The sequence below is a fragment of the Talaromyces amestolkiae genome (assembly GCF_001896365.1).
Source record: "Talaromyces amestolkiae strain CIB chromosome Unknown scaffold23.1, whole genome shotgun sequence".
Taxonomy (NCBI): domain Eukaryota; kingdom Fungi; phylum Ascomycota; class Eurotiomycetes; order Eurotiales; family Trichocomaceae; genus Talaromyces; species Talaromyces amestolkiae.
In genome coordinates, this window is record NW_024468059.1 from 231513 (window position 1) to 256803 (window position 25291).

At 46.6% G+C, this 25291-nt stretch overlaps 9 protein-coding genes across 9 annotated transcripts; 5 read left to right on the plus strand and 4 right to left on the minus strand.

The window, feature by feature from the left end:
- Positions 1-3600: 3600 nt before the first annotated feature.
- On the minus strand, positions 3601-5014 carry BHQ10_009238 (uncharacterized protein; the record flags this gene model as incomplete). The annotated part of the gene is made up of 4 exons (XM_040882132.1): positions 3601-4123; positions 4177-4319; positions 4385-4768; positions 4844-5014. The coding sequence occupies 4 exons, from the start codon at positions 5012-5014 to the stop codon at positions 3601-3603; spliced, it is 1221 nt and encodes a 406-aa protein (XP_040737740.1).
- Positions 5015-5771: 757 nt separating this feature from the next.
- On the minus strand, positions 5772-6878 carry BHQ10_009239 (uncharacterized protein; the record flags this gene model as incomplete). The annotated part of the gene is made up of 2 exons (XM_040882133.1): positions 5772-6321; positions 6442-6878. 2 exons carry the CDS (start codon positions 6876-6878, stop codon positions 5772-5774), a joined length of 987 nt encoding a protein of 328 aa, XP_040737741.1.
- Positions 6879-8668: 1790 nt separating this feature from the next.
- On the plus strand, positions 8669-10585 carry BHQ10_009240 (uncharacterized protein; the record flags this gene model as incomplete). Its single annotated transcript, XM_040882135.1, has 6 exons — positions 8669-8776; positions 8838-9067; positions 9118-9578; positions 9629-9652; positions 9709-10043; positions 10109-10585. 6 exons carry the CDS (start codon positions 8669-8671, stop codon positions 10583-10585), a joined length of 1635 nt encoding a protein of 544 aa, XP_040737742.1.
- A 1129-nt stretch (positions 10586-11714) lies between these two features.
- On the minus strand, positions 11715-14436 carry BHQ10_009241 (uncharacterized protein; the record flags this gene model as incomplete). The annotated part of the gene is made up of 5 exons (XM_040882136.1): positions 11715-12489; positions 12545-12626; positions 13277-14080; positions 14130-14238; positions 14293-14436. The coding sequence occupies 5 exons, from the start codon at positions 14434-14436 to the stop codon at positions 11715-11717; spliced, it is 1914 nt and encodes a 637-aa protein (XP_040737743.1).
- Positions 14437-15244: 808 nt separating this feature from the next.
- BHQ10_009242 (uncharacterized protein) lies at positions 15245-15910 on the plus strand (the record flags this gene model as incomplete). Its single annotated transcript, XM_040882137.1, has 1 exon — positions 15245-15910. The coding sequence occupies one exon, from the start codon at positions 15245-15247 to the stop codon at positions 15908-15910; it is 666 nt and encodes a 221-aa protein (XP_040737744.1).
- Positions 15911-17061: 1151 nt separating this feature from the next.
- Positions 17062-17907, plus strand: BHQ10_009243 (uncharacterized protein; the record flags this gene model as incomplete). Its single annotated transcript, XM_040882138.1, has 2 exons — positions 17062-17064; positions 17383-17907. The coding sequence occupies 2 exons, from the start codon at positions 17062-17064 to the stop codon at positions 17905-17907; spliced, it is 528 nt and encodes a 175-aa protein (XP_040737745.1).
- Positions 17908-19551: 1644 nt separating this feature from the next.
- Positions 19552-20745, plus strand: BHQ10_009244 (uncharacterized protein; the record flags this gene model as incomplete). Its single annotated transcript, XM_040882139.1, has 1 exon — positions 19552-20745. One exon carries the CDS (start codon positions 19552-19554, stop codon positions 20743-20745), a length of 1194 nt encoding a protein of 397 aa, XP_040737746.1.
- A 913-nt stretch (positions 20746-21658) lies between these two features.
- On the plus strand, positions 21659-22356 carry BHQ10_009245 (uncharacterized protein; the record flags this gene model as incomplete). Its single annotated transcript, XM_040882140.1, has 2 exons — positions 21659-22079; positions 22139-22356. The coding sequence occupies 2 exons, from the start codon at positions 21659-21661 to the stop codon at positions 22354-22356; spliced, it is 639 nt and encodes a 212-aa protein (XP_040737747.1).
- Positions 22357-22833: 477 nt separating this feature from the next.
- Positions 22834-24611, minus strand: BHQ10_009246 (uncharacterized protein; the record flags this gene model as incomplete). The annotated part of the gene is made up of 4 exons (XM_040882141.1): positions 22834-23303; positions 23369-23439; positions 23524-24365; positions 24441-24611. 4 exons carry the CDS (start codon positions 24609-24611, stop codon positions 22834-22836), a joined length of 1554 nt encoding a protein of 517 aa, XP_040737748.1.
- Between the last annotated feature and the right edge of the window lie 680 nt (positions 24612-25291).

The window sequence follows — 25291 nt, forward strand, 5'->3', positions numbered from 1 at the left end:
CCTTTTGCAGTGGTCTTCTTCGACCGTTGATTTATTCTAGGAATTGCCTACTTTATATAACCTACCAGAATACGTCCGATGTCGCTCACACATCAGACATCGAGCATAGACTGACTACGTGTGTACCATATCCTCTCCACATTTCCCCCTCCTTCACCAACAGGACAGAAAAAATCTTGAAAACAAAGCAGAAATAAGCAAATGATCGGCACGGAAATGCCGCCAAAGCCACCAACATTTTCTACGTTATGAAAGTCAAATACTTTCCCGCAAAGCTTGAATGTAAGTGGTCACGTACGATGGCTGAAGTTAAATTCTCGTTTACTCGGTATTTATTCCAACGAAAAGCCATTAGATTTACTACGATTAGATTGCGTTTTTCCGATTAGATTGCATTTCTCCGCATTATGCAGTCGAGCAATAACGCAATTACGCCGCAAAATTCTGGGGAGGAGATACTTGCTCGGTATAAGATAGAAAATATGCCGTGGATGATTCCCGAAACGCGGGGAGAATAATGTCCATCCTTGTTATCCGGGGATGGCGCGGAGATTTCCTGATTAGGAAATTACATATGCACATCGAAAACCCGGCCCCACGATCTCGGGCATCAGAATTGTGCGTGGGCGTGTTGATGGGCCATCGAATCATCCATAACATGCGGTTGTTCTCTGATATTCTGCGACTTTTCCTTTGACTCGGTGAAGCCTCCAATGACAACCTGGCTCATAATCTGTCTCGGTTTTGATCCCACTGTGGATTCTGTACGTAGCTACGTGCGTACTAGCGGCATGTTTTGCCTGACATTTCCCGGTCGTAATGATGTTCCATCGCAGTGATGACTGATCGAAAATCAGATAATCAACTTTTCAGTATATCGGCTCCTGCGAATGGGGAGAGTGCAAGCTCGCTGTCCGGCTAGTTTGAGATAGTCGGAGATGCTCTACATTCATGTGATTTTTGATTTATAGAGGATTGGTTGGTTGGTTGGTCATTCTCTTTAACGTCCGGTGCAGCTCCCGATTATTCTGGTGCTATGCAGACTCCACCAAGTCAAATACGTGAATCCTGCTTCTTCATACCTATCTTTAGGCCCCACAGCCTCCGTCATTCCACCATATCTGCTAGGGATCCTGCTGAGATGCTATATACGTAATATGTCAAGAGGGAAAGTATCAAAACACTCTTAGAGAACTGTGAAACTATTCGGCATATAGTGATCCGAGGGAGATATATATTGAGAATCATGCTCTGTCCTATCCCTATCTCTCGTAATTGCACGTCAAAAATCATTTTGTCCATAATCCCCTCTCTCCATTCGCCGAGGCCTTTTCCCACTCGGACATTTGGGGGCCTTTAGTCGAATCCACATGCTTCTTGTATAAAGTGATGGCTAGAGGCCTAATTCCGGCAAATCACACTTCGAAGCGTACTAGGCGGCGTACCTCGAGGCTAGCGTTGTAGAGGATATAACTTTCATCTTGGCTGTACGAGAGATCGCAACACTTAGGTTCAGACGAAAGATTTTTCTGTGAGTATAGGAAGAAAGCTGCATTGCGCGCGTCAGCATGTTGGGAAGAGGTGTTCCAACGAAAGTTATGAGATGTGTGTTGCTCATATTGTCCTGGTGCCCTGCTTTTCGAATACATCTTCTACACAGAGAGGGTTCTCTTGAAATGTCATCAGGTAATATGGGCTTTGGCCTAAGTTTAGCTACTTTCTACGATGATAACGGCTCCACTTGCTGGTAGTGTTTGCTGGTAGTGTAAGCGACACATCGCGGAAACTTCTGGGTTGGCATGGGCTGGGAAGATTGAGCAGTGTTTACTGATACTATCTACATTGACTAATTTCATGGGTAAAATACATGTCCCACTTCCCGGTGTGGTCCACTTACCCGTAAAATTCGTTATATTCCCATCGGCTAAATTTTTTCTTGGAAGTGGCTCGACATAGGGACTGATAGATGTTGGGCCTGAACTCTGAAATTGCGCTTGTTGAGATACCAAAACGGTAACCACCCTTCAAAAGCTTGAAGCTAAACTTCCGCGCCATACTTACTTAGTAAATTAGAGCCATAGAGGATTACTATTCAGTTGACGCAGGAATCTGTCGTAGGAAACCGTATCATCTACCATGTCACGATTCACAAGCTGCGCTTAGTGTGAACCTTATGTGGAAGGGCTAGCCATTCACCGATATCAACAACGCGATGCTGCGCTAATCAAATTATAGAATTTCCGGATGGGGTAGTTCTTTCAAATGGGGGAATGGTGCGTTATGCTCTAGCCCAGATGAGCTTTCATCTCGCTACGCATAGGAGTGCAAACTTCGATTACCAAACAACATGGGACCGCTGACAAAATGTTACATTGACGATGGTCTCTCTGGGATGTTCTTTGTCATGTTCCAGGGACGCATTCCTCACTTGCTACAAGTAACAGAATTGTTTTGCTCTCAAACGCTGCCGATTCTTCTGTGATCTTACTACCTACCATGCTCCGCAAAACGAAAGATGGTCATTCCTGGACCTCGCCAATCGGCTTTAGAAAGGGAGGCTTCTCCTGTAGGGGAGTAACATCTCCGGAACGACAGTTGCTCGCTAATCTAGCTGTTACGAGATCTCAGCTTAGTGTTTCAGTGAACATGGCTCCCCAGTTATCGGTCATCGGATAGCTCCATAGTACAATGATTCGTCCGATAACTTGAAAACATACGAACAATGAAAAGAGGAAAGGGACAGTCGCCCGGCCTTGGTCCTAGTAGAGCTTTTCAGAGGGGTCTAGTGTGGCTTCCAAGGTTCGGGATGTGTAATTATAATTGTTTGCAAATGATTCGGGAGGCATGCCTTGCCGTATCACACATCAGGCTTCTACGTAGGTATAAACTTTTCTACATCCGTGGAACCTCCATACGGACTGTGCAAGTCACCTCAAAGAATCTTTTCTACCATCCATGGATTCTAGGGTCCAAGTTTCAAAAGTGTTCCTGTTACCGAGGGCCGGACACTGAGACACGAGAATTCGACCACAGTATGCCTATACTTGCCGAGCAAAAATCTATCTAATAAGGCCTCGTTTTATTTTGATACACTTTTGGCAGTAATTTGCTACCATCTTCACCACCCAAGCGTTGCAACGAGGGTAATAATCAAGGGACAAGCGATTTCATCGCCTGGCCTAACATTCTGGATGTTTGAGCAAATGCTGTCTGACGGCTTAGTCGAGCGACAGAAGCTCTTCTGTGACCAAAAAGAGATCATTCATCTACTTCGATCAATGGACTGAAAGTCCACCAAGCCTACATTTAGTACCTCACTGCTGAAAGTCTGATGGCTACCTACCTGAGCCATGCTGACTAGACTGGCTCACTGAAGACAATTAGTACACCTTCATATTCATCCTGCAATCTATTGAAAGTTCAGCAAAACTTTTTCTTCAAGATGACAATTGCAAATACATCCCAGATGCAACGGAAGTAACAGCGTTCAAGAAAGAAAAGAATGTATCATCAACAGAAGAAAAAGAATCTAGTGTGTATTCCCAAAAATCTAATGTGATCCAACAATCATGACTTCAATATGCACACAAGGCATCATTATCACAAAGATGGATTTCCCCTCCGACTCCCTCGATCCTCAGATGCCTCCGTCTCATCCCCGAGCGATTCAGCTTCTTTGCGATCTACATGCTCACGCCTAACGCTCCACTGATCGGTCCGCTGAATACACATTGCAGAGCCGACCGCAATCGCCGGTCTCACAGGAGCCGTAACAGCGAAAGCGCTAGCCGAAGTACCCAGCCCCTCGACTTCATCTTCCAAGTATTGGGAGCGTGTTCTAGATTCTTTTGTGCCTCGAGTCATGCTAACAAGAGCATACGCGTTTGAGTGTGAGTATGAATTGCTATAGCTTCCATCAACGCGCTCGTGTAGCGACACATTGAGCATGCCACTGTCAAAGGCATCAAGGAACGGTTTCAGACAAGGAATGCACGCAGTCATGACGCTAAGGCAGAGAGTGAGTTGGGTTGTGATGCTGGTTGCAAAAGCGGCGGTGTTCATGTCTGCGAGTGAGTCGGCTCTGCTCATGAAGATAAGACGTGCGATGGTGGTAATTATGACGCTAAGATTAGGGCATTAGACTCTGAAGTTTGCGCGACGGATTTTGGGACTTACAGGATGCGGAAGATGAAGGCGGTTACGACTGTGAGCTTTTTGCCGATTCTCATTTGCACTGGCTTCACGATGTATATTGGAAGCAGGCAGATGACTAGTTCTGTGATGATGTCGATTGGGGATATAGCGGCCCAGAAATCGAACTGACAGGTTGTTTCGTCAGTACATATGATTTTGCAATTTGGATTAGATGGAAATCCGAGCTCACGATCTTGATGCAATGTCCATTTTCCAAGTCCCAGGGGCTGGACGCGCCACATTTGAAGGCGAGAGTGAAGACCACTGGAATAGTCCATACGGCGACTAGAAGGGATGACCAACGACAGATGATTTTGTGAATTTCGGCAACGCAGAGCTTATTCAAAAATTGAATCACGGAAATCTTTGCAAGACTTAAACTGAGAATGTATAAGAGATCGGAAGAGTACAGATCCTGGCGGCCTCCAATGTTAGTAGACCTTGTAGAGAGAGGAAAGGGAGTGGCTACCTTTTCCACTGTAATAAAATTGGCTGCAGACATCTCAGACTGAAGCTTTCCAAAACCGTTTTGAGTCCCGGAGAAAATAATTGCAGATTGTGCGATAGCCAGAGCCTTTTCAAACAGTCGTTGAGTAAGCACGAGTTCCAGAAAGTGTCTCAGATATGCAAAACCATATAATAAACTTACCAAAGCAACAGAAACCATGGCATCATCCCATTGCAATGAGCGAAGTATGTAGTAGCGAAATATTAGTCGTATCCATACAGCCAGGATCATCATGACCAAGAGATAGAGAGTTGCGATCGCAATTTCATCCACATGGTCGACGGCAGTCGAGAGACGTAGAGCCAAGGTCATAGCGATATTTGACCTCGGTTCATACTCAAGATCGAGGTTGCAGGTATGGTGTCGTGGAGGACTGATACAAAGTCATATCTGAGATAACTCTCAATTCCTAGTAATGATCCTGAGGGCTTGATGTTTTGGACTACGACTCAGTCAAATAGGGCAGGACTATCTAGCCCTGCTCATTCTGTGGCCTTATTATATGACCATGCAATCAATATCTTTGCAACTAACTCAATCTATCCATCGAACCGAGACTTGCTAGTATCCATGACCAAGTTCATCAATCCACGTTAAAGAAAAAGCAAAGGTCTAGCAAATAGATCCTGGCCATGTAGGAATGGGCTGTGCAGGGATTTTCAGATCCATGTCGGAAGTGCGATGTGATGTATGCAGGAGATTTCACGTCGCCCCTGAGGGAAGTGAGTAACAATTCATACTATTACGATGATGGAAGTATCGAAGTACGCGTGTACGTAAGCGCTTGTATCAATAGCATGCAGCTATCCAAGTAGTTAGTACACTCGAACGCTCTGTCTATATGCAAGCATGCATAAATGAGCCAATCGGATCTACGTATGTAAACTTTTAAAGGCTATCTATTTTCAAACTAGGAAAGGCGCTGCACTATAAGGAAATTAATGGTACAACAAGCATTTTCAACTAGTAACAAAAATGTCTGTTCCTTGCTCGGTTTAGTGGTAGAAAATAAGCTACTATAAAAAAAGAAGCTAGAAAACGAGAAATTTCAAGTGAATATTCGCAAAGACTAGAGAATCTCTGCAATTGTGTTGCGGATACTATCCCTATCTGCTGTACCAATGCGGATATTGAAGAATTTATCCAATGCAGCCACACGCTCCTCATCAGATGTGAATGTCTGTATCGCCTCCGATGTAGCACCTATCCGTCGTTTCAACGAAGTACCAAACATCGTTAGATCACCGACAATACTCTCATCCGCCTCATCCAGAAGCATGCGGACACACACCACATAAAAGGTAAACCAGCTATCTCGGCTGGTGCTCATATAGTAATTAATTATGGTGAAATCGTCAGGGGTAAACTCGGCCTCAGTAAAGCAGTACGCAGAAATCCAGTCTGCGTCTCCATTTCGAATCTCGTATTGCCAGAGCTGTTCGGTCTTGTTGGTATACTGGGGGATTGGTCCATAGCATAGGCGTCCAGACTGGGTACCAACATTGTGGAACTCGAAGCCCCTGGTCAATGGTACAGGCTGGTGGGGTCCATTTGATCCAAAGCCCACGTCTACCAGGTACTTTTGATCTCCGATAGTGACGAGATTGACCATGTGGTTCCTGCAAGTGAGTATTAGTGATGACTCTCTTTGATATTTTCTGCTAGTATGGAAAACCTCAAGAACATTCTTCGAGGCTTCCCGTCTTCTATGCAGTATGCATTCTGCAGGTCAATCATACCATCCATCGTATTTCGGGCCTCTCCAGTTCTTCGACGCAGACATTGGCTGCGCAGCTTCATTAACCCTAGCTCCGACTGAAGTAACCTGGTAGCCCAGGCTTCGCAAGACAGTCCCAAAGAGCGTACTGTTCTCGACACAGTACCCTCCCCGCGCGGACTCATTGTTCACAATCTTTTCAAAAAGCTTTTCTGGATCTATGGAAATATGGCGCTGAACCGAGTAATGCAAGTTGAGATTTTCAAATGGCACTCCTGCCAGCTGATACCGTTCCAGTACCTTCAAGAAGGATAGAGCGGCCTCATTGTCACTACCTACACCGGTCTGGATGACTGACGATTGCCGATACTTTGCAGGAAGTCCTATTCGGTCAAAGTATTTGTCTAACTTCTCCGGGGAGTAAGTGGGACGCTGAGACCAATCAACCGTAGAGCTCATCTTGAGTCTGGAAGGACCTGCGCGGATTGAAGGAAGAAACGTTTTTAGAATTTTTGCAAGCTAAAGAACGAGGATATTCGAATGCGTAAGCATGCACGAAATACAGGTCGAAGATTGGTCGGGATTGTGGTCAAAAGCAAAGAAAATTGAACGAGTCGGGAGATTGCACAAGGTTGCAAACCCGATAATTTACTGCGACTTATTTCGTACTCCCAGTACGGAGATACGAATATTGACAGATAGAGGGCTACCGTACGTACCAAAAGAGGCTCCTTGTTCGGAGCGAGGAAAAAATACCACCATACACCATAGTGCAGGTCTGGTTTCATACAATAAATATCCCTGTCTTTTTTATCATTTGCTAGTCGCCTCCCTAATGGTTGTCTCAGAGATGCGTGTTAGCCGCCCAATTAGCTGAAAACAAGACTGGAAGCCATGTCCGGCGATGGCGTATAGCAGACGCAACTCATCTGAATCGTGTTGACTTATTTACGGTCAACAAATATTTAAAAAATTGATTCACTGACTATTTTTGTCGCGTATGGGTCGTATTTACTTAATTATGATTAATTGAAAAACAGATACCCAGTAGTCCACGGCATCTCCAGTGCGGCAAGCGAACGTTGTTGTCTCTACGCATGAAAAAAGACATGTTCCCACTACTCCGAGGAGGGGTCACCGTATTACTTTCACACTATAGATTGCACGTTCTAGAGAACAATTTGTTCGAACGGGGTATCTCGGACCACATTGGGCACCGTCCCAGGGTTTAGAATCCTTGTCAGTGGGTATCCCGGGGTCATTTGTACTATGTTGGTTATGTAGTACGAAGGATCTTATGGCGGGTTGTACTTACGTGGGCCAACTTCAGGGTCCAGAACTAGGGCCATCGATCTAATTTAGCGTGATTACGAAAGATGTCGTACACCCTGTATGCATTCGCTCCATGCTATGCACGTATCCAATTATCAAGGGTCTGGGACTAGTTTAGTATTTAGAATCAATACTATATTTTCGTGTGCATTAGCACGCTCTAGACGCTACGTAGGCCAATTTGAATCCTCGATAGAAACATCCCTATGAACCAATCGTATTAGAAGATGAACGTCGCCACGCAGGTTGAGAGCTAACGGAGAAGTGTCGTAGTATTGCTTCTACACCGACTAATATGTTGAGTACGTGGTACAAGCGATCATGTTATACCGAGGCAGAAGCATTTTGTTCAATTGATAACACCCAAAGCAGCAGTGCATTGCAGCTAGTACTTATAAGAATTTATGGACCCATACAGGTTTGTCTGGTTTGTACGGAACTGGGATTCTAGATCAGAAAGATTAGATACAATCGGTTACCTAGGTAAGTTAAGACATACTTATAATTCGGCAAATATGATTTGTCTATTTAATGGAAGCATGCACACGGGGAGAACAAATACAACAATTACAAGGAATCCCTGTTCATTCGAATATTAATATAAAACTCAACAGCAAATCCTTTTCCCGTACGATTACTAGCTGCGCATTGCTGCTTTGCACCCCCTTTATCCATGTATCGCAAGTTCCAATTCAAGTTTAAGGTGGTATCTTGATTTTCAATTAATTAATTAATGTAATCCTGGTTCAACCTCGCGAGAGCACCGCATTTGCCACGGGGATAAGCGACCACCCCGACACTCAACGGAAGATCGTACTAGACTCTACTCTTTTCCTTTCCCTTTCTTTTTTATTTCCTATCTTTTCATTCTTTTGTTACTACAGATGCGAGTGTGATATCCATCCTTTCAACAAAAAATGGGTTTCGAAGATGGCAATCTAGCGGTTCGGGAGCTCAGCTCCCAGCGCTACAAGGACCGCGATGAGAAGGATATGGCTAGAGTTGGCAAGAGGCAGCGCTTCGAGGTGAGTTATTCTCGTCATATCTTGTACCAGATGGAAGTTGAACGGTATAGCGAAATTTCAGCTTCCTGTCCATGTTGGGGTTTACCACAACGATGATGTGTACTTGGGAGGCGGTACTCTTGTAAGCTCGATTGATTATGACCTTGAAAGTTTGCTTAAAGCTTATCAAATGGACAGCTGTAATGCAATCGCAATGGCTGATGGTGGCTCTGCTACTCTCGTCTACGGTTATATTTTCTGCTGGATAGGTGCTTTGGTGACCGCGGCCTCACTAGCCGAGATGGCCTCCATGTACGGTGTCTGAATCCTTTATACAGCGGCTTCATACTAACATCAACAAGGGTTCCTGCTTCATCCGGTCAATATCACTGGGTATCAATGCTAGCTCCCAAGGGTCAGGCTGTGTTCCTGAGTTGGGTGACCGGCTGGCTAGACTTGATCGGATGGTGGGCTAACACCGCCGTGGGAGTTTATTTCGGTGCCACCGTTACCCAGGGTCTTCTTGTTCTGAACTATCCCGATTACGGCTACGAGAGGTGGCATGGAACCCTGCTGTGTTTTGCATGGCTAGTTGTCTGTGTACTTGTCAATTCTGTAGGGGCAAAGCTTCTTCCCAAGATAGAAGGGCTTATTTTTATCCTTCACGTCATGGGCTTCTTCGCAGTTCTGATCCCTCTTACCTATTTGGCACCTCACAAAGATGCGTCTTATGTCTTTGCTACATTCACGAATGATTCTGGATGGTCAAGCGCCGGGTTAACTTGGTTCATTGGACTGATGGGAACCAATCTCCCATTTATTGGTACGCTACTCCTGCCAATGATTGAAGTATTCTTCTCTAACTCTCGTTAGGTTATGATGGTCCCTGTCACATGGGTAAGAATGAATATTTCCGGCGATCAAAGAGCTCTCAAACTGACACACTCGTGTAGCTGAGGAAGTTGTCAATGCCTCTATCGCTGTGCCCTGGTGTATGATCGCTACCATCATAATAAATGGTACCCTTGGGTTCGCCATCGTTGTCGCTTTCCTTTTCTGCATCGGCGATGTGGACGCTGCCCTTAGCTCCGCTACTGGGTACAGTTACATCGAAGTCTTTTACGCCGCCACTAACTCTCACGCCGGAGCCTCGGTGATGGCTGCCATCCCAGCGGCGCTCGTTATCTGCGCATCCTTTGGATTCTTGGCTTCTTCCTCTCGTCTCACCTGGGCATTTGCGCGAGACAAGGGTGTTCCGTTCTCAGACTTTTTCGCTCACGTCTCTCACGTATGAAATACCTATCATCTCCGCACCGAATCATAGCAGCAGACTAATTAGACTTACTTTTCCAGCTGAAAATAACCGGTACCGCCCTCCCAATCCGCGCCGTCGTTCTCTGTGCCGTCATCACAGGCATTATTTGTATCATCAACATTCCATCCAGTGCTGCGTTCAACGCTATGATTTCGTTGACTACAGCCGGTCTTTTTGCCTCGTACGAAATTGCCATCGTTCTTATGTTCTTGAAGAAAATCAAGGGGGAGCCGGTCAACTACGGCCCCTGGAGACTTGGGCGATGGGGTATCCCTATCAATGTGGCAGCCATTTCCTTCCTTACAATCGCCATCTTCTTCTCTTTCTTTCCCCAGGGACTGCCTGTTACTCCAGTCAACATGAACTGGTCGGCCGTCGTGTTTTCTGGAGAGTTCTTCCTTGGACTCGGTTGGTATCTAATCTATGGGAGAAAGGTGTACAATGGGCCTATCATTGAGGTTGGAGCTGGTGCGGTAAGCGCCGAGGAACAGTTTACTACATCTTCTCAAGAGTAAAGCACGGGCTTTGGTTTAGCGAGGGACTCCATACCAGTGCCTTTTCATACTTTGAACCATTACCTAGGTAGATTGCGGTAGTTTGATGTGATGGGTTTGTGGGAAATTTACAAGGCAGTTTTGTGTGTATAGAGCGACCAGTTGAGTTCAATTCATCAATTCTTCTAGACTGTCATGTTTCCAGTCTTCCATATAAGGAAGCATAAGCAAATGAATGACTTAGCGAAGATGATCGCTGCCATGATTCTCGCATCAATGTCTGCGGAAAAATAACTTTCATCAAGGCATGTTTACAGTGTGCAATGAAACACGATATGCTTTAGCTCAGGACAATAGTCATATTCTCTTTTATCATCAAGTCTAGAGAAACTCCCGAAGCTTATAATCTACAGTCAATGACATACCCATCAACAGTATTGGGCAAGACAGACAAATAGAGAGAATAACAAGGTTTGTGTGTCTGTGAGGAAGGAAAGGATGGTGTCTGGCATTCATATGTTAAAGCCAAACTCACATAATCATATAAAGTCGGATTGTACGCTAGCTGTCGTTAATGCACATATCTCGTCTGGGGTCCGGGGTAGTCTGAATCCTCGAAAGGTGGTCTTTGGATAGGGATAGGAGCCTCCGTGGTTCTGCCATTTTGAGATGCTTGACGACGGTTGTTAAAGGCGATTTTTATAGGGAGGGTATCAGGGAATTAGATTACACTAGGCGTTGGGAAAGACAGATACGATGGAGAGTCGAGAAATGAAGTATTTCTGTCGATGTAGTAAGAAGAGGAGCACTCAAGGTCGAAATTTGTTGGGTGAAAAATTCCGCTTTTTATACAGCACGGGGTGCCGCTTCCCCTTTCCTTTTCGGCCGTTTGTTACAAATCTGCTCATATCATATAAATATGCTATTGATTAGATCACGAATGAAGTAGAGGGAGCTTACATTTGTATGTCTTATTACTTTTAGTCCATGGGGGTTATGACTTTGGATATCACGTTCCTTTCATTACATAAATTTACAATCAAACAACAGGTGCATCACCGGATTTGCAAAAGGTCATTTATATGCGCCAATTTTTTCGTCTATTTACATAAAGCCTTGCCTGGCTTATAATTGAACACTTTCTTGCCCCTTATACCCCGTCGTCGCTCGCCATACCAGACCCAGCCGAACTCCCCAACACCCACAAATCCACAATCAAGCACAACATATACCCAGCAAACATTAACACAACCACCCATTCCATCACTGCCGCCTCATCGTATGTTTTCAACCACCAAGTCATAACCGCAAACAGCGTCACAAGGCTGAACTCGATTGCCACGACGACAAACTTGACGACGAGGCTGGACAGCGAGATGGGGATTGGGGGCGTGTATAATTCCAGTGTGAACTTGTCGCCAGAGTAGATTCCGCCGCCGCCGCCATAGCTGTATTTGTGGTTGTGTTGTTGGGACCGGTACTGATGGAGACAGAAAGTCGTCCAGATGCAGAGGATTAGACAGCCGAGAAGGTGTGCGGAGATGCTTGTGGGGAGGAGGATTTGGTGCGCGGAGGTGTAGCGGGCTGTGTCGAAGATAGTCAAGAGGATGAGGTTTGTGGCTCCGATGACAGAGAAGAGGATGCTGAGCACCGGGATGCTCATTTGGAAGACTGGGGATTGGTGCCATTTTGGCTCTTGGTGGAGGTGGTGTCGTGATGCAAGTGATGATGGCGGTGGGGTAGAGTATATTGATGGTAGAGAGTTGACGCGAATGATGGACTCGGAGCTTGATGATAGGGGCCTTCTCGCGGGACTCATGTGGTAGAAGTAGAAGATGAGACTGGGGATGTATGTAATCATTGCTATGGATGTGCATGCGATGAATACGGGCTTGAGGTGTTGCGCACCAATGTCGGAAATGAATCTGCCAAGGTTAGCTCTTTCTTATGTAGGTTTTACGTGTGCAATCAAATGCGTACGCTATCGTCTGTGTGTCTTCTTCAGATATGTAACGCGGCTGGCCAGAGGTGAACCACGATCCTAAAAGCGCTCCAAGCATTGCTAGGTCGATGTCAGTAATTGTTATACATCCAAAGAAGCTGAGCATTTACCAAGCCATGAAGCAACTGTGATTGTAGGCAAAATGAAGGCCCACCGTTTGAGAGAACATCGAGAAGCCATCTTGAAGCGATATTTGAATGCAGACATATATGGTTCTGATTTGATGCTATTCGTGCCGGAGCCAGTGTTACAAGAGTCAAACTTCGAAGAACGATCATGGAGGGCGCGATGGAGGGTATGGATCAGTATATAAGTCCCTTTAGCTACCCCAGAGATATGAGAGTCACATTTTCCAATCATCTAGTCCCTGATAAAGATCTTCGTTCTCCGAAGATACTTTCCTAATCAGGCAATCTTGCACGTGGGCTATCATTCTTGCATCTGGCGGGCTCCATATTTTCTACGGGCAAGAACCCAGGAGCCAATGGCGATTGAAATGAGAATGGACAGCCGAGCAATGTGGTTGGGAAAAGGTTATTGTAAGGTGGTTGGTCTAGCGAGGAATGGGAGCCACGGTGTGGAATGTACGCACGCCACCTCTATGCCTCCCATAGGTTAGGAATTGGTCAAGCCGAATATTCATTTTATCCCATCTATGTTATTCTTAATACATGGTACTATACACTAATCATACCAAATAGCATTCATACCGAATCCCTTCTCCGGGATATCACATCTCGCAACACGCGCCAACAACTCATCTTTGAAGCGATAAATCTCCACAAACCCATCCTGATCGTCGCACAACGCAATCCACTCATCGCTCCAGTCGCATGGACTAACCGCGTTTGAATGTCCTCCACTCGTCGACGTCGGGTTGATGAACAATTGCTTCTCAATATTTCCCTCGGGCCCGAGTCGGAACGCGCTGATATAACCGTGTACATCGTTGTGATTTGATCTCGCGGTTGCGAAGAGGTATTTCCCACTCTTAGTAGTAAAGACAACGTCGGATCTGTATTTGTTGCGGGGTGGGAGACCCGGTGGAATCAAGGGGTATATCATGCGAGTGAAGACGGGGACGTGCCTTTTTTCGTCAATTACGTAGACGGCTAATCTGTTGCCCGCTTCCATCAGGGCGTATAGATAGTGGCCGCTAGGGTGGATGGCGACCCAGCGGGGATGGTCGCCTGGTGCAGGCGCATCGATGCTGTCGACTAGTGTGAGGAGACCAGTTTCCGGGTCCTTTTTGTGAGTCCAGATTTTATTTGCGCCCATGTCTGCAGAGTACAAGTATGTTTCTGTTGGGTCGAATACCATGCCGTGAATGCCGGAGTGAGGATCTATCTCGAAGTTTTGTACGTTCTTGTCTATTTTGCCGGTCTCGGTGACGGAAAAGACATTGCCGAAGCCCGCGTGTTTATAGAATGGGTTACCGTAGACGTTGTAGGGTGGTTTGTGGCCTGCGAGGACGAAGATGGCGCGTGTGTTTGTGTCGGCGGAGTTGGCCATTGCTACGAAAGTCAGTATCGGCCGATCATAGCACTTATGAAGGTTGCATACGATCTCCACCCATTTGATGCGATGCTTCATGCACGATTTCCGTAGGACTGCGCACAGAGAAGCTCGACCACTTCTTCATAGCGGCGCCATAGATATTCTTCTTCGCATGCTATTTACGATCAGCACCCAATTGCGCTTCTACTGACTGGTATGAATAGCTCACATCAAAGGTCATCCATGAAATAGGCTCGTCCTCAGGGATCATGGTCTTCTTGACCAATTTCAACGTCAGTTCTTGATCATCGAAGGCGACAGTGTAGATTCTTCCTGGCGGCGTCCAGGTGCCGATCATGAGATGGTGGATCATTCTGGCTTGATATCGGGGAAGACTGAGTCGCATATCACTCTTAAGAGAAGGCAGGAATAAATCGATTGCCAAAAGACAAAAAGATTTCGAAGGTGGTTTGGGTATATGAAGTGGTCGACGGACCTTATCCGAAAACAAGAGCCGATAACAGCTTGCCCCACACTGCGGGGAAAGAAAGTGCCGATTTTCTGAGCGGCAGACCGAGAGTACAGTATACGGAGCAGTACAGCAAAGTACTTCAAGTGTGTGATTGTTTATATGTCTGAGATGATGTTTTATGTACCAGGGGGTCAATATTCCATTTGTCCTTGAATCGTCCTAAAAAGCGCATTGAACTCGAGAACTACTGCACGATTCTGCATATCAATCGACGTTGATGATATCATCATGCAATTGAAACTTAGTTACTGCACTGAAAGAAGTGTGCATAACAACAAAATCATTGTTCCAGCAAATGGTAGAATATGGTCGATTGTAGATGTAAAAAATGACTGCGGGGTACACTAAGCCTGTTCCTACGGTGCGGAAAAGCACTGTGCCGACTTCGGTACATCTTCCGGGTCGATGACTGCTTCATCATAGCCGATCGTTGATCTTCTCCATTGCTTGTACATCATCTGAAGAATACAGGACCATAATAAGAAGACGACTGAGCAATTGATTGCTTACTGTATGAAGAGGTACCCCGCACAGACTGTCCCAGCCGGATTCTTTTTCCGACTAACCGGTATGTAGATCAACTTTACGATCCTCTCGACTATTCTACGACCGACTACTCCCCCCGAAACGTTTTCATCAACAACGCAACATGCGCATCAACTACGCCCCCTCGACACCCCCAACCACACAACCCGACGGGACACCACTCCCAGAGGCCGAACAAAAAGCTACTGCAGAAGTCTACGAGCGCGTGGCAGCTAGACGAAAGCCTCGTCCTTTAATCCCCCTCGATCTTGCGCTTCTCCATAGTCCCCCTATCGCCAATGGTTACAATGCTTTGTTGGGCGCGATTCGCACGCAGGCTGTGATGCCGCAGGATATTCTCGAGTTGTCGGTTTGCCGGGTTGCGATCCTCAATGGCGCGGTGTACGAATGGAACGCGCATGCCCCTCTCGCACTGAAAGCCGGTGTTACCGCGGCTCAGTTGCAAGAAGTCAAGAACTTACCCATCTCGACATTCACGACCGAAGGACAGATAATTAACAACGTCGAGAAACCGGCGGGAAGCAGCCTGACGGACTTTCAGTGGGATACGGTGATCTTCACAGATGCCATGACGAAGAATATCAAAGTCGACGACGCGATCTTTGCGGCGATCAAGAGTCGGTTCAGCGAGAGGGAGGTGGTGGAGTTGACGGTCTGCATTGGCGCGTATAACATGGTCAGTCGGTTTTTGGTGACGTTGGATGTGGGCGAGAACAACGACAAGAGCATGAAGGAACCGGCCGATATCGAAGCGGAGTTGAAGAAGTAGAAAGTGAACCGACGAGAAAAGGAAAAGACTCGCACAGGGCAGGAGCTGCCTCGAGGGGAAACAGCAACCCCACAGCGCACCGCCTCATAGTGACCCGAGCACCTTGGCCCAACTGAAAATCAACCTCATTTTTCTTTTCTTTTTTTCTCCCTCTCATGTCAGTTGCATCGTATTGCCGGCTTCCTTTTATTCACCAGATGAGGGAAAGCCTGCGCCATTTTTGCAGATTGTGTAATATTCAGTATTCCACTTCCCAGAATAGGCTATCCGAGGACTGTGCTAGAGAATACGTAAAGGCGGGAGCGTGAAAACCAACGGCAGCCGCAAGATGTATGAGGGATTTTCCTCAGCCACACATTGGCTTTTGGTGGTTCTTTATCGCGCTACGCTCGTCCACCCCTCCTGAAAATTAATTGCATTGCTGTAATATCGATCATTTATTGCTCTGTGACTGACTGGCAATCTGCGTACCTTGCAATAGATTCAGCTGCCCTGTGTCCTGCCAAGTCTCATGGGGATCGACTTTTTGTCCAGGGGTGTGCCAATGACGTAGAAAGGGCATGCCAGCTCTGTAGCTTCTGACAGTAGCTTCGATCATTAATAGCTTAGCAAAATGAGCAGCCATTGGCCAATTGCATACACACATACATATCTACATCGTAGGAGGAAAGATATCATACCGTGCATGCAGGCAACGATGCGCATGCTGACGGACTAGGCAGGTTGACTTATCTAAGACGTGCATGACCTGACCAGTTTACTAGGGAGGAGTAGGCATCATTCTCTCCTACGACGTGGATGTAACAATACCGTATTTGTAGTGCAGATTGATCAAAGCGGGCGGCGGATTCCGTACTGTACGTACGTTTCCTCGAGCAGCAGGTGGAGCTCGCACCGCCTCCACTTGCCAGAAGGGATCGTTCTCCAATTTCATTTTCCTGTCCCGATCGTGGCATGCTTCCCATTGATATTTCTGCTTCAACTCCCGCTGCCTTTCTGCTCTTTTTTTCCCAACCTCTCCCAAAATCATTCATTCATTTTCTAGTCATCATGTTCCTTGTTGAATAACATTAAAGGGATGCTCATCGACGGTGAGAAGTGGGCTTGTGAAGCTTGCGTGCGAGGCCACCGCGTGTCAAGCTGTCGACATCATGGTTCGTGTAGATAACTTGCTTACATGTCAATTGCCATACTGTCCGTTTCCTAACAGTGAACCGTTAATAGATCGACCGTTAATTCGAATCAATAAAAAGGGCCGGCCGTTCTCGGTCTGCATCCTCTGTCGCGGACCGTGTAACAACCGAGAAGAGCATAGCAAGCTCAACCGTGACAAAAAGTCTGATGGTGAGAGCGATAGCAAATCCTCTGGAAAAGTATTGAGAAAACGGCAACACGCCACACCACTAGTGGCTTAAATATCCCAACGAGATATCAAGGACGGCAGTCAGTTGTTCGCTAACTCGATCGAATAGAAGCCATCCGCCCGACGTCGAATCCCGCCCTCCTCGTTTGCACGCATTGCACCACATCCTGCAGCACCACTCCCGTCTTCAAGTGAGCCATTTACCGCCAGCCAATCTCGATCTCGTTCGCGCCGCTCGCCCTCCAATCCGAGGCGATCTTCGCGCCCTTCACCGCCGACTTCTTCTTCATCTTCCATGACCGCAACCACGCCCACCACGACAGCATCAACGTTTACCAGCAACGGTTACATACCGCCCCTCGATCCAGCTCTAGTCCACTCGACCGGTACCTACGTGCCGGGCTTTACGACCACCGCGCCGCTAAGCGCCACCACCAACCCCATGGGGTATCCCTACGTGTCTCTACCAATAATGGATGAGCCTCTGATACCAACCTCATCTGCATACTCGTTTACGGACGACATGATGTTTGCCGCCGACAGTGGCTTTGTGTCGGACTCGATGTATACCGGGTTTGAGGATATGGACGCTCTTCCGGAAGATTGGTCGACTTTTTTCTGGAATGATTCATGATCATGTTTGACGACTTTCTTTATTTATGCTTCTGTCTAAATTGTTTGAGTATTATGCATGTGTTTCAGATTACGGCCTGTTGTCTGTCTACACGTATTGAACCACAGGACGTACAGCAGTACGTCTTGGCAGCTGTCCTTGGAGAGTTGGGCCGGCGGATGATATGTTTTCTTTTTGTTAGAGGACTATTTGTCTGGGCTATAGAGTCATGCGATAGACGAGACTGTGATAGAGCGTACATCTATTTTAACTACACAATCTTATTACATGTGCAATCAACTTGTGGAAATAAACATATTTGATCCTTTGGTAGAGAAATTCGTACCGAAACAAGCACGAATGGCTGCCGAGGGACATGCCGATGCGTGTCCCGAGTGGTGCACGTGTAACCCGAATATCTTCAGCACCAGTCCAACATCCTGATCGAGTGAACATTCAATCGAACGAACAGAAAAATTTGATTTTTTGACTTTTCATTACTTGGCCCACTGCGCCGTCATATGTTTCGACTAAATATTACTCATACGTACTCGCAAACGTTCGTAGTGGAAGCATAGCCTGTGGACCGCTTGAAGCGGTTGACGATAATATGAGGCATTTATCCTCTCCATTTAAAATCTGGCCGTGGAAGTACGTCTACGCAGTAGCTAACTGCACTCCGCTCACAGCTCTCACTACTTTAGCCAACTCGTCCAATTTACTTTTCTTTTGGTTGCAGACCGCTCAACCGTTGGATTCGTATGCACGAGTCGCGGGTAAGTTTATGATCTTCCTACCCGCCCACGAAGGATGGCTACTTGCGACCCGGACAATATTTGTTGGTACAGCTGATGAGTATATCATGCCTGAATCGATCCCAAGCAGGATTTATGGTGCGACAGAATTTCTAGCTGTAGTTGCGTCGTTGATGTCATCGGTGCAACGAAATACAAAAGTGGCTGACTTTTCTACTAAAGAGGAAATGCACAGCCCCGATGCTAGATGAATTGAGGCGATTAGATACATGGCCTTCACATACAAAGGGTACCTAAGTACATGAGTCGTGATAATGACCAATTGGTGCCTAGGTAGGGTAGTGATTATTGGCCAGAAAAATATCCCTCTCGACGAGGTACACAGTACTTCACAGCCATGGATTGCTACTGGGTACGTTCCTGTCACGATCGCCGGTACCAAGAAGAGGAAGTAGCCAGGAAAAAGCCTCATAGTATTTGATGAGCTCGAGCTTATCACATGTGCTTCTACATTTGTACACCTGAAATGCGCACGCTGTCCAAGCGACTGACTTGGTTAAATAATATTTCCGGGTTAGGAAATCATTGAATATTGTGTGGTGCGATGATTGGCTGACGAAAATTCCTCACGTACTCTATACTTCACGCAAGTACCTAGATGATCTTGCCAAACGTGAGGCAAATAATACACCAAAGGATGGCTCGATGATGACGCCTTATAAGTAGCGAGATGAGTACCTCAGGTATCTTCCTTGCTTCCTTCCTCCAAGGTTGTCGCGTCACACAGACTCGCTCCTTCCTTGCTTTCTGAGGCTTGACATTTTAAAGATTCGACTCGCGCTTCTCTTGTCTTGTGTCTTGCCACTATCTTCACTATTCCTGCGATTCGGACGGTTTTTATATACTCAAAATGGGAAAAGACAGAACAGCAATCCACGTCGATGAAATCTACAATGTGGAACTAGGCCTACAACCACAGCCGCAAGGCAAAGACAATAAATTCGTCATTGGCGAGAACGGGACGCATGCACATCGTCTGTACGACGGACGACGGCAGGATGGCATGTTGGAGCTGCTGAACGATAAACTCCAAGCTTTACGAGAAGCATCCAAACTGTCCAGGAAAAATAGCAGCAAAATCGATAACACAGAGCATTTCGACATCCAGCCAAAGAATGTGACAGTAGGTAGTCTACCGCTCATCCAGCTTGAGTCTGCCTCGTCTCCTCCCCGGCCAGAATCGAAGTTGCCTCACTCATTCACTCGTCGCCAATCATCGAATTCAGGAACAGCCGGGTCGCTAATAGATCGCTACGGAAGAAATAAAGAGCAAATCGGTAGAGGCTCCTCTGGCATCGTCACCGTCACCTTTCGACCTCACTCCGTCGATCACCCATCAGGCGGACAGCTTTTCGCAGTGAAAAAGTTCTCTCGGCGGGAGAAGGACTCGGTGAAAAAACACCTGAAGCGCGTCGGAGCCGAGTTTTGCATATCGTCTAGTCTTCATCACCCAAATATTATCCAAACATTCGACTTGGTGCAGGATACCGATGGCACTTTTTGTCAGATCATGGAATATTGTTCTGGTGGCGATGTTTATACACGGGTGAGGTCGCAAGGCAAGCTTTGCGCGACAGAAGCGAACTGTTATTTCAAGCAACTTCTGCGTGGCCTGGATTATCTTCATACTACGGGCGTTGCACACAGAGACATCAAACCGGATAACCTTCTACTTACATGTCGTGGATGTTTGAAAATTGCCGATTTCGGAAACGCGGAATGCGTGCGACTACCGTGGGAGACAACCAGTCGATTGTCGTCTGGGCTTTGTGGCTCGTTTCCGTATATAAGTCCAGAGCAATATGTGACGTTGGATTATCGCGATCGGGGCGCTCCCTCGTCGCTGTATTATTTTGACGCTCGGGCTGCAGATGTGTGGTCCGCCGGGGTTGTTTATATGGATATGCGAATGGGTAAACATGCATGGCGGTTTGCGGTCTTTGAACAAGACGAAGATTTTGCGAATTACGTGAGAGATATTCAGGAATTGGGGACATGGGAGCCTATAGAGTCTCTATCGGGGGTATGTTTTCTGATCGTATGATTGAATTTGTAGAACAAAAACTAATTTCATACAGGAATCCTGCCGTGAAACGATATATTCTATGCTGGCATTGAATTGGAAGAACAGGCCTAGTACAAGCTCTTTGATGAAGGCCGAGTGGGTGCAGAATATACATGTATGCAAAGCGGCAGAGGGGCATGATTCTCTATAGTCCGTGCAGGACCTGTATATAGTTATGAGTATCATAGCACCGATGATCGCCGGAAGATGGACCGCACTCGGCCCGTTACCTAATCTATTACATATACCCAGTTCAATAGATACCCTTTTCATACAACCACCATAACAGGTCTCTGATTTCCCGCATCTGAGGTATGACGGACAGGCCTCCATCTCACAGGGCTAGTTGTACATATAAATGCGACAGATATGAATAGATCCGTCGTCTTCGCCCTCCGCAACGGCGGCTCGTACACACAAACCGGCATGTCTGGACGGTCCAGAGTCGAGTTTCCAGTCAACACTTTCTCGGCAAAGGAGTTGAGTCTAAAGGGTTGTTTTAGATATGGATAGGGTGATTACGAGCTTGCGATGAGGTTGTTGGCCTCTAGGAAAGTTGGGGTGAAGGAGTTGATTAGTTCGGTGACGTCGTTTAAAAGGGCGCCCGAGGCGTGGCAAAGGTCTGGAAATGGGGAGGAAATCAAGAATCTGATTGAGGGTATTCAAGATTGATTGATGGGTTACTTGTTTAGGCACATGGTTTAGGGCTATTTGTTAGGGCTAGAGATAAGGGTGTTGCATTTTGGTTGCTTATCAGCTAAGCCTCAAAGCCTCATGAAACACCCCGGAATTGGGGTCTGCCTTGTACTTGAGCATATAAGTCGCGCTTTCTCCAAATTAGTGACAAAATACAAATTCTAGTAGATTCAGTGAGTGGTTTGAACCGAGCAAAATGACCATCCATCTCCGTCCCGCCTCTGAAGCAGATTTGGCGACAATCGTCGACCTCTCAACAGCCGCGTTCCCTCCTGAACAAGACGCGATTGTGCGTCACCTCTTCCCGGGGGACCTACACTATTCGGAAAACATACGCAACGCAAGGATAGCGCGCAAATTGGTCAAATTCGGGCTCAAAGGCAACATTATCATGGTCGCTGTTGATGATGCTTCAAATTGTAAGATAGTGGGGTATGCAGTTTGGGAGGTGCCTGTTTCTTCATCGGCAGAAGATAAAAGTGGAGGGGAGGAGGAGGTCAGATTGCCGCCTCTGGCACAAGAAGGAATGGATAAAGCGCCGTTTATTGAATTGATTCGTATTCTTCAAGAAGATGTACGGGAGCAATTCGGTGAGAAGGGAACAGCGGATGTTTGGAGTAAGATTTTTCCATCTCCCACGTTCGCAAAAGGATATAATGGCTGACTTGTGTATCAGCACTCGACTCTCTAGGCGTTCATCCAGAGCACCAGCGAAAAGGAATTGGTCGGTTGTTGCTCGATTGGGGTATCAAGGAGGCATCTAAACAAGGGCGGGGGTGTTATCTGGTTGCCACACCAGCTGGATTGCCATTGTATAGGAGCGCGGGGTTTGAGGATGTCAAGGTTCTGGATATCTTTGGGACGCCGCATGTCTCGATGCGAAAAAGGGTTTGAAAGAATTTACAGAGGTGGCACGGATGCTGTCGACATCCAGGATTCAGTATCTAGTACCACTTGGTGATATAAAGTATCTGGGATTCACTGGCCATTACATCATTGGCCAGTGATCATCATTCGCTGTATTATTGTATTGCTATGCCTACACGTTAAGCGTACTTCGATCTCCAAATTCTTCTTTCAAACCTATTCGTMCCCGCCACACAAAAACTTCTTGACTTTGAAAAATGATTACGAGTACCAAAATTAGTCTTGTCCTAGTATCTGAACTAAATCTGATAAAATAGCTGATATCTCTTCTGGCCATGATCCTTGACACTTGCGAGACTGAAACTATTGGATTTATAAGTAGTTCTGTCAAGATTCCTACAACGGGCAAGTCTACGTCGTTATGGTATCTATGCAAGTGCCCAGTCTTTACAGGTGGACTGTCTTAAATCTAGCTTGGTTAAATTCAAACTTATAGATGGCATTTTAGTCACGTCCAAGTTTTCGAAGGAATACCACGGCGATTATGATGGAAACGACCACACATGCCACATTCATCCACTGAGCGGCGCGGAGTCCACGCAAGTAATCAGGATCCCCAGACTGAGTATTATTCTTCGATGCTGCGCCTTGTACAGCCGTCTGCACAGCTGTAGAGACAGCTAGACCCAATGAGCGACTGATCTGACTGACGGTCTGCAGCAATCCTGCGCCGAGAGCCTGATCCTTTTGAGGGAGCTTTTTGGCGATCAGCAGCCCGACCACGGGCCATACTATCTCAACGCTGAGACAAAGGCACATTGCCGGAAACCCCCAGGCCCAGTACGTTGTGTCTGGAGGAATGGCTGGAATGGCAAATAGAAGAGGGGAGCCTAGGCCACAAAACAAACCGAAGAGGAGGACGTAGAAACCTTCAATGCGGTTCAGGGCCGGCGATACAATGAATGACACAACAACTTATTCCAGAGACAGACCATAAAATCAACTACTTGCGGCGGTGTCAAAAATGGGGGAAACTTACTTCCAGTGATACCAGAGGGCAGAAATCGAAGGGCCGTCTGCAACACGCCGAGGCCGAGATAATCCTGGTAACTATTGAAGTGCAAAAAAAATTAAAACAGAAAACTTCGATCTCCGCGCTCTACCTTCCAGTTTGGGGAAGAAGGAAGTACTAACAAATAGGTAACGAAGACCAAGAAGCTGTTGTAAGCGGCGTAGAACATACCAACGAGGATGAATAGCGCCGAGAACTCAAGGTTCCTGAACATAGAAACTCTCAACAGAGGCTGGTGGTCTTTTCGGCGACTTTCAAGAAAGTGTTCGAAGAGTACGAAGGCAAATAAACCAAGGATGGCCACCACGATGAGCGGTGGCACCCAGCGTGTCCCCCATCCGAGAGAATCTCCTTGAGTAAGGGATATAAGGAGCAAAACCAGGCTAAATGATATCAGCGCGGCCCCTATCCAGTCTACACTCTCATTATTTCCAGGTATTCTGCCAGCATTGGCCCGGATGGCCGGGATGGCCGTGATCAAAAACGCAGCAATTGTCGTGACAGCAGCGATTATAGCGGGAATCCAAAAGATCCATTTCCACGAAAGAAAACTCCCAACCAGGCCCCCGAAGATGTTACCAAGTACGGATCCAAGGGAGGCTGCGGCTGCGGCTGTCACGTACGCCCTGGTCCTCACCTTACCGGGAGGGAAGATGCTGGCTACTATACCGATGGCAGACGGCATCATCGCAGATCCGCTCATCCCCTGGATGACCCGGAGAATGTAAAAGGGAATCTCATGGGCGGAAAATGGCAAGAGGAGAGTAGATAGTGTGAAGAGCGAGGAGCCAGTCAAAAAGACTAGCCGTCGTCCATATGTATCAGCTAGACGACCCCAGAGTAGCATTAGCGAGCCTGATGAAATGCTGTAGATTGAAATGACTAGCTGCTGGCGCTCCGGGGGGATGCTCAACGCGTCGCCCAATGAGGGCAACATGATGGTGATAGATTGTACATTAAGAATCTGGTATATTAGTATTTATATATACTGTAGTTTTTTTTAATGAGTATGGATAATGAGGAGGGAGAAAGGACATACTGTGAGAAGTCCAGCGCTTGAAAGAATAGCAACCAGGAGCACGCTGCGAGTACTAGACAGTAGTGGGTAGATCTCGGTCTCATTCTCAGTATGCGCTGCGTCATCATCACCGCTAAACGTCGGTGGTAACTGTGACAATGGGGTATCTTGATCTATTATATAATCGGGCATTGTTTCTGTCTGTTATTCAATATATCAAGAACAACTGGAAAACCCGGACTTCTTTCTGGAGGACTCTATATTGAATTAAAAATTGGTCTGATTATGCTTAAATAATCACCGGTATTAGAATTATAGAGGTTTAATTATTTTCTCTCTCCGAATCGCACTATAAATGCGAGATGGCGCAATCGTCTCGCGGAGTGATGTATGGTTGGTGTTTTAGAGCCCCGTCGTGTCAACAAAGAACCAGGGTTTGATGTGTTTCGATTGGCTCTACGTCGTTTGGTCTATGGAAATCATGGAATAACTGCTTACTCAAAGTGCAAGAAAGTACATCGAATAGCTCCCTAGGATAATCATTTCAGATAATTTATATATAGAAAGATCCATGACCCATAATAATCCTCTAATAGGGTCTAATAAATACATTTTTGAGCTGTTGTAACTAGCAATGGTTGCATACTAACAGTAATGTCATCGGCCTCAGCTCATACGATTGGCCCTGGATATTCTGAGCACAGGTTCCAGAGAGGCAACCGCAGTGAGAATGTGTTAATTCAACAGCTGTCCTGGGGAGGGAAAATCTTTGGTGCTTTCGTCGATGCCGAAGTGAGACGGCTTAGGACATGGATGGAATGCCTGCCTGTGAGCGATTACCTAGGTAGGACAAGGCTTATCAAGCATATAGG